This window comes from Rhynchophorus ferrugineus, unplaced genomic scaffold (assembly GCF_030347505.1).
Source record: "Rhynchophorus ferrugineus isolate W39M unplaced genomic scaffold, kcgeb_rfMv2 rfM4, whole genome shotgun sequence".
NCBI lineage: Eukaryota > Metazoa > Arthropoda > Insecta > Coleoptera > Curculionidae > Rhynchophorus > Rhynchophorus ferrugineus.
Genome location: NW_027472583.1, coordinates 48,626,525 through 48,639,054, shown reverse-complemented (window position 1 = coordinate 48,639,054; position 12,530 = coordinate 48,626,525). Strand labels below are relative to the sequence as shown.

Below are 12,530 nucleotides of genomic sequence, written 5' to 3'. Positions count from 1 at the left end.
AAATGGACAGTGAGGCAGAAAGTGAAAGTGACTGAAGGAAACTTTCAGGATATGTGATAATGCTGTGCAATGCTGGAAATTCCTGAGACGGAGTGATGAGAGTGGAAACAACTAAAGATATGCACATAATTAATTGAATATAACTGTAGAAAATGGTACTGTGGGCGTGAAAGATTTGTGTGCACAGATATGATTGTAATTGTTCAAAATTAAACATGAGCATTAGGTTAGAACGTATGAGAAGAGAGTGAATACTAACTGTTTTGTAGATATGGTAAATGCATTAGACAGAATTCACTGATTAGTTTTATGAAGAATGGTATACACAGATAGTAGCAGAAGGAATAAAATATTCAGTGATACCAAAATGACTTGACAAGTTAACACACCATCGAAGGAAACAAGAACTAAACGTAAAATACTTTTCTCAGATATACAATTGTTAATTAGGTGGATTAGGCATCTGCCTTACCTATTACTATTAGAAACACTACCTCATGGGTGGTGTGGAAAAGAGTACAATGTAAACAAAACAAATCTAACCTACAAACTATTATACCTGTATCCTTAATTGTAGCTTTAAGTCCTACGATAATATATGTATTAGATGTACTATGTTAAGGTGTGATGAAAACTTCAAGTTAGTATTCAGAGGGTATCTAAGAAAATGTTCGCGTCAGTTTATCAGGATTTAGAAGGAATTTTGGGCGCCGATTACCTTCGAATGGGTAAAACAATGCATTCAAATGATTGTTGCAATCGGTGGATAAAAGTACAAACTTGTTTCAGTATCCAACTTATTTGCTAGATTTAGCTCTGATGCCATCATGTTCTACATTTGAAAAAAAAAATTAAAAAAGGATTTTCATCAAACAAGAAAGAAATAGTTGTAGAGGATTATTTTGCAATTATTCTCGAGAACCATAACCAGTTGAACTTATTGACCCCTCTAGTAACTGTCGTTAATTTTTCCGTATATTGTTTCACAACTCCGGATACTTTTTACACATATACTATATAATTTATTCACAATAACATACAGTGGATAGACAAAATAATATGAACGTTATATAATATGGTAAATTTTGATGCATGTTAGCATTACTACATCGTGTAAATAGTGCAATGCGTATGTATTTCTCAGTTTACATGCAAAGTTTTGTAGGTCATATTTCAGTGTATTATATACTTTCTTCTGCGATGGTTAAACCAAGCCATCGGTGTAATGTGTGATATTTTAGATGTTATTCAATTTTTCACCAGAGACATTATCTACGCTAATAACAGATAATAACAGGCAAAGAGGAGTAGTGGTGAAACCCAAAGTTAACTGACAGAGACCGACGAACATTAAAAATGATTATTGTCAGTTAACATAAAACTACTGCGGCAAAAGTGACAGCCGAACTCAATACTCATTTGAGTAATTCTACTATAAAAACGCCGAGATCTTAACAAGGCTAAGTATTGTTCTAAGTTCACAAGGGCTGCGATTACGTAACGCCGATCGATTACGTAATGACGATCAATCATAAAACAAATGATCAAATGGTTTTATGATCGACGATCATAAAACCTGAATACTTCATGATTGGAAGAATATGGTATCATCCGATGAATAGTCGTTCTTTCCTACAAAATGGATTTATGTACATCCTCTTCTTCAGACCTCTGGCCCGATTAGTTATTCAGTGACGAAGTTCTTGTTATGACTAGCATATTGCTGCCAAACGCTGCCATATTTCGCGATGATAATGCTCCCATACACACAGCCAAAAAGTTCAGTATTGGTTTGAGAAGAATGAGAATATCTTCAAGCGTTCACTGGTCAACACAATCGCCAAATCACAATATAATTGAATAGCGGATTTGCATCTCCAACATCATAGAAGTAATTGGAGGATGTTTTTTGGTACAAGAATGGAACAACATTCCGTAAACTATTCAGATACTATTCTGCAAAAAATTTTGTAAAATAAGAAGCAGTTTTAAAAGCTAAAGGTAACTTGAAACTTTATCAATAAATGACCATAGTGTATATGTCAGGTAATCATAATATTTTGTCCATCCCCTATTGTTATTTGTAATGCGATAATATGGGAATTTCATCACAAGAAATCAATAAAATACTTACAGCTACGAAAGTTACTAATGATATATTTTGAAAATCACCAATCGTGATTGAAAGCGGTTTGTGGCTTCTGTTAATACAAATGATCATATTTTTCTTTACGTCCTCTGGTAGTACCGTCCAATCTATCTGGTACCAGATTGTACCGATTAATTGGCTTTGCTCGTGGATCTTGTTGGCGTTTAAGCAATAAATCAGGAAACGCGTAACCAAGGTCAGCAGGAATTCACCGATCAGTACTACTTGAACTAGATTCAAATTTTTCTAAAATAGATAAGGAGAGTGTTAATATCTGCAAAAAAACTGGTTATTTACCATATTACCATTACTTGATACATCAATGCTGCCATTTGTATAGATCCGGGAAGAAAATCCATGAACATGATGTATTTTATGTGCGAATTCAAAATCTTCATATAACTGAAACACAAAGTTAGTTTAGTTTAATTGTTTCAATTTTTTAAAACTTGCATCGTTAACATATATTCCTGAAAAATTTATGTAAACTTGTATGTTTTGACGAATGCTTTGAGTTAATTCGGCCAGTATTTTTGGATTACTGTTGAAAACTCTATTTTTCAGATAGCCCAAGAAAAAGGAAATGCAGGAGACAGGCTCTGTTCATTCGGTCTAGGCTACGTTATTGAGCTATAATTTCAATGATGTTTTTAATGTTTTGTACCTCAAAAAACTTTTAGCGTTCAAGTGTAACGTTTCCAAAGTATAAGTGAGCTCTATAAGATAGGGAGCTGTGTTCAATACTTGATCTTCTATATACAAATTGCTAGTTAAGATAAAAACAAAAAACCAAATTCATTTTAATGGAATAGTGAAATTAATCCATGTATTTTGATTACTGATGAAAATGAGAAGTATCAATGTAAATAATTGTTAAATAATCTAGCTTAACTATTAGATTCGATAGTTTAATATTTTTCTACATAAAACGACAGTTATTCATTTAGTACTGTTAAGTTATTTAGTGACGGTAATTATGGAACGCTTAAAAAACATTTCCAATATTTATTCCTTTTTTTGTTCGATTTTAAGAAATCTGTTTGGAATCTGGAGTCATCAACATTTGAGAACCCATTCCGCAGAGGAATATCATTAAAATTTGGGTAGAAACAGTGCCATTTTGAAGATCTACCAACAATTTTACAACAACTATGAACTGTCAAGATAGGATAACGACAACGTTACCTGAAAGGTGAAAGAGTGAAATGAGTTTAGTTTGTTTTCGAATCGATAAAAATCGTCAGTGTTGTTTTATATCGCCGTTCAATTAGTCGCCTCTTCTTTCCTTGAATAAAACAATTTTTAAATCAGATTAATAGTTTTTCTGTGTTCTAGACCATTTCTCATTTTATAAGATATATTGTACCAATTTTTGTTATTTTCGAGATGAAGGCATTATCCTAATTAAGTGACTTACTAAAAATGTGAATTTTGAACCACTGTTCTCGGAATTAGTCGGTAGTCAGATTGACATGTGACTAACTTTAAGACCATCAACAGTAGAAGGACCGTCTTGGCATCTACACCACTGTAGTTGCACTTCTAGCTTACTTGTAGTACATACAATTTCGGCTATGAAATTTTCTTTATAATTATGTAAGCTTTTTGACCATGCTGTTTTCTACTGTTATCTTTCTTGTTCCATTTGATATACATTTTCACAGGGGACTACTTATAGTACATTGGAGAACCGGTATGGAGAAATATTTTGTTTCCTTAACCAGAAACAATGGTCAAAATTGGATGGAGAGACAAAGATAAAACTTATTTTAAAGTAATTTTACTCTATTTCAGATGATCCTGCTATATTTTATATTCTACTTTTATATATATATCTTAATTAGCATACGTCAAAATTCTTTATAATACCACCGTTATTTTAAAAGCGTTTCTGTTTGAATTTAATATTTGTTCGTGTTTCTTACCTAATTATGTCCTGATGCAAGATTATACATTCGCGCTGTAAAATTCGGTATGACTCAGCTTCGTCGCACTTTAAATGATTTCGAATCTCCTCAGCCTTTTTGAAAAAGTTTTCTATAAAGTGCTTCAGCATGTCTATTTTACACAAAGCAAATATAGTATACCTGAAACATTTATAACGATAGAGACAAAGTGAAAATAAGAAGTTCTTTCTTTTGATACCCAAATATTACTAGATCTCCGGCAACAAAATAAAATGCCAGTTGTGCTCCAATTGAGATTGCCCAGAGATAAGCCAACCCAAATTGGGTGAATGGATTGAACGGTGACCATATTTGAATTGGCAGTTGTTTGGCCTCGTACGTGATGTTTCCGACAGTGACATATTGTTTAGCTGCAACAAAAAATTCAGTTATTATGGTAAGTTAGTTTATAGGGGAGGCTCGGTAAGAAATTGTATCTTCATTGATATGTTGTAGTTCCAATTTAACCTACAAATGACACAGCGAGGAAAATCTTGAGGAAGTTCTTGTAATATGTGCGGTGCAATTTTCTTTAATTATTAATTAATTTAGTAATTTTCTTGTGTAAGTGTTTAATGTTGTTTATTACATCTTACATTAGATGTAAAATAGTAAATTTACTAAAAATTAATTTATTACTTTTGTTATGTGGGAGTTTAAGACGAATGTGGGATAACTACATTAGTTTGTAGTGTAAAGTTAACAATAACACTTATATACTATAAAATTTCGGACGATTTGGTTCGCTTAAGTCTTAATTATCTGCGCGTTGTACACTAGTTGTATTTCGTTCATGTTGCTGCGACTTAATAACCTTGTTTCATGTTTGTTGAACCATTTGATATCGAGATCATCGTGCAGCTCCTCGTTGATTGCGTTAGCGTTAAGGATCGGTAATTAAACGAAGAGGTTTGTTTTGGATCTTCTAGTAAAACATTATTATAGCATGGTATGTTTACATGTTACATGTTTTGGAGCTATTAATCTGTACTTTCCAGCGTGAAGTCTATTTGTAGATCTTGTTGACTGCTACTTGTACTTTTTCTACATACAGTCTGAGGCAGATATATATCTTTTGCCGTGATAAATGGCGTCAGAAAATATTACAAGTATTATTCCTTTTGTTGTTGGGATATTAGCAATGTAAAATAGAAACAGAAGTGGCCAACAAAATAAGTTTGAGTGTTGAGAATGCATCTTAATACAGCACCCCAAACCTTCTTTCAAGAAGATATGATTCGAATAGTTGACAATAGTTTCGCGGTAGTAATTTGCTCATCTTGTAGATTAGTCTCAAAGGCTTGTAAAACATCTACGAATATTGCAAGCCAGCATTTATTTTCTTCAATTTTCTTTTCAACAACCGCTATTACTTTGTGCACTTGGTCGATTGTTGACTGCTAATTTCGAAATCCAAACCGGTATATGGTATTTCTATATTTCTAATGGTTTAATATGTTTTAACGGCAGTTCCTCAAATAATTTTAATATTGCAGATAGCGGGGAAATAGGCTTGTAAGCTCCGACTTGTTCTGCGGTTTTCAAGCACAATTATTTGAGCAACCTTAAAACATTCCGGAACATGCTTTAGTCTCAAACAGGTATTAAATGTGTATGTCAACATGATGGTTGCTTTTCATGGCAGCCCTTTCAATAACCCAGGTGAAATATCATCAATTCCAGGAACCTTTTTAGGATGGACGTTGTTATCAATTTCCGTGACAATTTTCGTTGAAGAAATTAGGTTTACAACTACATTGGGCTGATAAATAGGAGTTGTATCCATTGCAGATTCTATCGGTTGAAATAATATCATTTGGTTGCTAAATGCTGTTTAAATAATTGAGCTTTGATAAGCAATATTGACATTATATTTTCTTTTTCTGTTTTTATTTGTTACTAGTGTAATTTATTCCCTTCCGCATAAACAATTACAAATTAAAAATTCATTAAAAGAGAGATTCAAATCCTAAACCATAAGAACTTGCTCGCATCACCAATAATGAAGTTATAGTAGTGGGGTTTTGAAGATGTTATAGTTTATATTATACATATAAATTTGTATATACTTACGCCTCAACAATGACGATGAACCATAACAAACAACAATCATAAAAACACATACAAAGTATCCAGCAGCTGTCGTTCTGAAAGCACTACAGTTACGTTTGTATAACACCATCAGTTTTTTGTCGTCACTTTCTTGTATTTTCTTCTCAAAATCAATAATTTTTTTCATATATTTGGCCCCTTTTTTGCCTAAAAGTGATAATTAATTTAATAATGATTAGGTGGTTTAATATACTTGATGTTCCTTCCAGTAATAATTAAACGTCAATTTAAGTTATTAAATAATATGGCGGTTTCAAAATGCTCTGAGTTGAATTTTTGATAATAAAATCGAGAAAAACTAATGCCGTGTACGAAGTTTCTTATTATCGTGATGAAAAAATTAGAGTTATTGGTCAAAATTTCGGTCTCTTGAGACGTAAACTTCACGCAAGCAACACATGACACTCAGATAATATATACTTATATTTGATAGCATTATTTTTGTTTTATTATTTTATTTACACTAGAATTTTGATATAACTCGAGTAACCGTTCTCTAGTTTTTAAACTGGAGAACGGCTACACCAATTTGGCTGATTTTTAGAAAATATGAAATGTGAGAAAATAAAATACATAGATTCGATGACGTAAAAATAAAGTGAAAATAATGACATGCATGTCAAATATGATATAACTATATTCATATGATAATCGTATTCTAATTCTTGTGGTCTAGTCAACATTTACCAAAAATAGAGTTGAACTATATAGTGATTGTTTATGGTAAAGTTTATGTATAAATGTATTTTACATTTGTTATTATTTAGTCATAAATTTAGTGCGTGAAAACTTTCTTTATATTTAGTACTGGCAAGGCCAAGGAGAAGGAGAAGACAACCTGATTTAGGTCGTCAGAGTCAATTAAATGTGTGACGAACTACCTAACACCAGCGAGAGATGGAAGATGATAATAACAGGTTAATTGAAAAGTCCCCGGCCTGACACTTAGTTGGCGCTACTAGAATTAAATCCATATGTTTTTTAGTTAGCACTAACCCTCAAACGATGCCTGTATAAATTTGACAGTTGTCGGATCATTAGTTTGTGAATTATAGCATTTTGAGTGAAGCAACTTTTGACATTGTGGAAAAATGGATAAAAAGGAATTTCGCGTGTGGATAAAATGTTACTTTTTGAAGGGAAAAAATAAAGTTGAAGCAAAAACTTGGCTTGATGCCAAGTTTCTGGACACTGCCCCAGGAAAATCAATCATCAAGGATTGGTATGCTAAGTTTAGACGTGGTGAAATGAGCACCGAAGACGGTGAACGTAGTGGACGCCCAAAAGACGTTGTTACCGATGAAAAAATTAAAAAATATCCACAAAATGATTTCGAATGACCGTAAATTGAAATTGAATGAAATAGCAGACACTATAGATATCAACTGAACGTGTACATCATATCATTCACGAATATTTGGGTATGAGAAAGCTCTGTGCAAAGTGCACTTTTGACCAAAAATAACGGATTCCTAGTGTTTGAAGATGATCAAGTGTAATAAACCCGAGTTTTTGCATCGATATGTGACAATGGATAAAACATGGTTACATTATTTCACTCCAAAGTCCAATCGACAGTCACCTGAGTGGATTGCACAACGATGAACCCGCTCCAAAGCGTGGAAAAACGCAACAGTCGGCTGGGAAGGTTATGGCATCTGTATTTTGAGATGCACATGAAATCATTTTCATTGACTACCTTGAAAAAGGAAGGACTATCAACAGCGACTACTACATAGCGTTATTGGACCGTTTGAAGGGCGAAATCGCCGAAAAACGACCGCATCTGAAGAAAAAGAAAGTGCTGCTTCACCAAGACAATGCACCGTGTCCCAGTTCAGTGAAAACGGTGACAAAAATTTATGAATTGGGTTTGGAATTGCTTCCTTATCCACCGTATTCTCCAGATCTGCCCCCCCAGCGACTATTTCCTGTTCATAGTATACGGATAAATTCACTGGGATATGTTATGACGGTGGAGACGTAAAATAAATACAATTGGTCCAACAGCAATTGGAATTTTTGATAACATTAAAATTTATATCAGAACTGTTTTTACAACATCTGAAACAATTGCAGATGAACGGACACATTTATCACTTTCTTACAAATGTATTTTATGACTGATCCCAATGAGGAAATTGATCAGCATTGTGCATATTTCAACAGTGAATCATTTCTTCATTACGACAAAGCTTTAGTCAAATTGCTCACAATTGCATGGATACGATCGTACAGAAATAATAAAGTCTTCAGGTCTGGTAAAACACCTGTCGGTGAACATGTGAGGAGGTTCAATTCACCGACAATCGACGAAGTAGCTATTGTTCTTGTCGGATTTTCTCTGATAATAACAATACCAAATTTTGCAAGATAGATGTAGAAGATAGTTGATGTGAAGTTCACAGAGTGATTTAGTCGATCACACAAATACCGTATAAAAACAAAATTTTGAATGTGATTTAAAAATTGTAAAAGAGTAAATACAGTTTAAGCAGTAACATTCTATTATAAAGTTTCTGCAGTATTTCTAATATAAAACATTATGTTTTACTTACTTTTGCATAAACCAGATTTTAGTAGGCCACTGAGATGCAGAGATGCTAACATGTAATTTGTTATCATTATCTCCAAGCTGCGTTCGTGTTTGATGATGGTTTGAATCAGATTCATGAATTCAAACATGTTAAATAAGAGGCCGCTGTAGTACATTAAAAATGCATATAGTTTGTAAATTAGGCTGGATTTGTTGCTGCCGTCAGGTAATTCTGGTATAACACCCATAACATAAAACAGTTCCATGCAGTTGCCGTACAGATCCACCTTGGGGTAATTCTTTGAATTGAAAGATGAAAAATATGCTTCATGTATACATAATTATATAAATATTTTATTTTTATTATTAAACACTGATAGACGGTTTTTGTTTTTGTTTATAAATTATAGATTTTCTGGGGAATTGTATGATATTTTTTTAAAATATATTTTAAAATCTCCTTTTATCAACCATAGGTTTATCTGGACTGGGCCTAAAGTTTAACGTGGGCTCCGAACCACGGTCCTCAGCATTAAGCCTACCGACTGGCGAGTGACCAACTTTAGAAATCATCCCAGAAGACATCCGGCCTTACCCAGCCTGGTTACTGGCGTGACTGAGATCATTTCCCTTGTAGGATTTTACAATCTTGCCTAGAACAATCACACATTTTAAACAATCACAAACATAAATTTACGACCATGCCCCAGCAGGATTCGAACCCGCGGCTATCGCAACCGTAGGAGGACCGTCCCATCGCCTTTACCACTGCCCCACCAAGCCGGCTATATGATATTTTTGATAGTATCAATATTCATAATTTTTAATAAGAAAAGTGATATCAAAATAGCCGAATTACAAAAAGTGCATTGAGATTACTCAAAAATGAAAAAGCACCGGGTTAAGATAAAATTAAAATATTGAAAAAGGAAGGACAGTGACTACTACGTAACGTTATTGGACCGTTTGAAGGACGAAATTGCCGAAAAACGGCCGCATTTGAAGAAAAAGAAAGTGCTGCTTCACCAAGATAATGCACCGTGTTACAAAGTCAGTGAAAACAATGGCAAAAATCCATGAATTGGGCTTCGAATTGCTTCCTCATCCACCGTATTCTCCATATATGGCGCCCAGTCACTATTTCCTGTTCTCGGATCTCAAAATAATGCTCGCTGGGAAGCAATTTTCATCGAATGAAGAGGTGATTGCCGAAACTGAGGCCTATTTTGAAGCAAAGAACAAATCTTACTACAAAAATGAGACAGCTCAGTCGGCGTGGACACTTATAGAATACGGAGGACACAAACAGGTAAAGAAAATCTGGGAAGGAAGAGCAAGGATTAGCAAATTTCCTTTTGCCAAATAATACGTCCGAAAATAATTAAATCTGATAAGATAAAATCCGAGTTATCCAGGTTTGCTCGATAATAGGCGACGTCATCAATAAATCTATCAAAATTAATTTACAGTTTTTTATATTATTATTGATTATTATTTAAAATTGATTAGACTTTTATATATAATAAAATAAAACTAATTAATGATATAAGGCGTTATATACTTACAAAGAGTACCATTATGTTACAAAATTGGCTGTTGTTATTAGCGCAACTGGAATTCTATTGAAGTTTCAGATTTTATTAGTTTTATATATATGAAATAAGGTCTTTTCAAATTTTTATTTCTAATGGGATGATAATAGTTTAATAACAACTCAGTGCGTATATAATTTGGTAAAGTACTTTCTCAATCGGTGTTTAATATTTCTATTCACTTAACGGTAAAATAAAAATATACAATTACCCAATTAAGAATACATTTAGCCGGACTGAGTCAATTTATCTATTTGAATAAAGAAGGTGTAAAATTATTGAATATAAATTTTCTATATATCCCAATTCAATAAAAAATACGATTATTCCGACCCTTAACTAAAGTGTTGGTTCACCGAACCTTTCTTAGTACTGGAAACATGTAGGTGAAAGAGTTCTATGTGAGGTAAGAGGATGCTTGGTAATTTTTTCTGATTTTTCGATTATATTTAAAGTATCACTGATGAGGCCTTTGGCAAAAAAGCAGACTACGCCAAAACTCTACAAGAATATCGCCTATATTGATTCGGATAAAGATACGGATTGGTATTCGTATTGGATTATCTTAATATTATTTGGCGTAGTTTCGCATTAGAAAAGTGACTACTACTTTTTTAACTATTAATTTTTTTTGGAACATGATACTAAATTTTTGGAAAATGATAATTTATTTTTTTATTTGTCGTCATTTTAATAGTGCGTTGTTTCCTGATACCATTTTTTTATATTTAAATGGGTATAATTAGTTATTTCACGTAACTGTTATCATTTATATTCATTCCAATAACTTCTTTTCCAGTAAATATTACGAGGGTAACGAGGGTAAGACGAAAAATGACACTTTATGAGATGACAGTTCAACAGGAAAGTATATGTTTGTTCAAATTTATTTACGACAAGTTTCAATTTGTCAGATGGATAAACTTGAATATCATGCAATCATGAAAATTTCCCTTTTGTAGGAAATGTATCCGAAGATGGCAAAAGTTTAACAGTTAAAAAGTCGACAGCTGAATTTAAACTTGGTTCCATATTCTTTGACCCAAGTAATAGACGACCAAAAACCTTAACTATATCGGAAACTATGATATCATGTCGCTCGATAGGTGAGCGAAGGTGAGTGTGTATGCCTGAGGCTAGGGGTTATTGGAGAAAAGGGAAACCACAAAAGCAAATAGCATATGGTTATCGCAGCAATTTTTGGAAGAATAGACTAGATGAGTATTTTTGAAAAACTACTTTATGATGTAAATTCTACATATTTATTTTACATGGAATAAAAGTTATTTCCGCAAAAAATGCATTCAGAAAAAAAATTGACGTTTGAAAAGTGATTAAAAAAATATTTTAAAGTCTCCTTTTACCAACTATGGGCTTATCTGGACTGGACTTACAGTTTAACGTGGGCTACGAACCACGGTCCTCAGCATTAAGCCTACCGACTGGCAAGTGACCAACTTTAGAAATCATCCCAGAAGACATCCGGTCTTACCCAGCCTGGTTACTGGCGTGACTGGGATCATTTTCCTTGTCGGATTTTACACTCTTGCCTAGAACAATCACAAATTTTAAACAATCACAAACATAAATTTAGGACCATGCTCTAGCAGGATTCGAACCTGCGGCTATAGCAACAGTAGGAGGACCGTCTTATCACCTTTACCATTGCGCCATCAAGCCGGCTAAACATGCGCTTGGATCACTGGACGGTTTACATGGGTACAGTCCTTATTTATACATTATTTTAACAATTTTCTGTTATAATTAGGCATTCTAATGTGTATCAACGATCAAGTTGTGTATTTTCGTTCCAAGGCAGAATAATGTGATTAAGTTTTACAAGGCTGGAGCCAGCCAGTATAGTTTGAACATCGGTAATTTATTCACTGCAACGATTGCATTGTAACGTAATTTTTTGCTATTATAAGTTCCTTTAATTAAAGTAATTGTTATTAATGTAATATCGAGGTAAATAACGCTCTTAACATTTAAAGTTAGGCCTCATTTGTTTTATTTCTTTTCCGTTAGAAAATAATATGGAAAATTATATTTAATATAATGTGACTTGTTTAGTGGTACATGAAGTCGAATGCCAACTACACAGAAGGAAATGGGCTTCCCACTGAACTTACTGAAGATTCACTGCCGTTCACGACTATATATTCTCAAAACACAAAGAAAATATTAATTATATC

The 12,530-nt window shown here is 33.3% G+C and overlaps 1 protein-coding gene across 1 annotated transcript in view; it reads right to left on the bottom strand.

The window, feature by feature from the left end:
- Positions 1-9,630, bottom strand: part of LOC143196460 (uncharacterized) — a 55,067-nt gene extending 45,437 nt beyond the window's left edge. The window contains exons 1-6 of the mRNA XM_076404143.1: positions 8,766-9,630; positions 6,169-6,354; positions 4,295-4,466; positions 4,075-4,236; positions 2,455-2,551; positions 2,135-2,395 (exon numbers count right to left, since the gene is read on the bottom strand). Of these exons, the coding sequence (XP_076260258.1) occupies positions 2,135-2,395; positions 2,455-2,551; positions 4,075-4,236; positions 4,295-4,466; positions 6,169-6,354; positions 8,766-9,009 (1,122 nt within the window). The 5' untranslated portion in view covers positions 9,010-9,630. The remainder of the gene's footprint in view (positions 1-2,134; positions 2,396-2,454; positions 2,552-4,074; positions 4,237-4,294; positions 4,467-6,168; positions 6,355-8,765) is intronic.
- Positions 9,631-12,530: the final 2,900 nt, after the last annotated feature.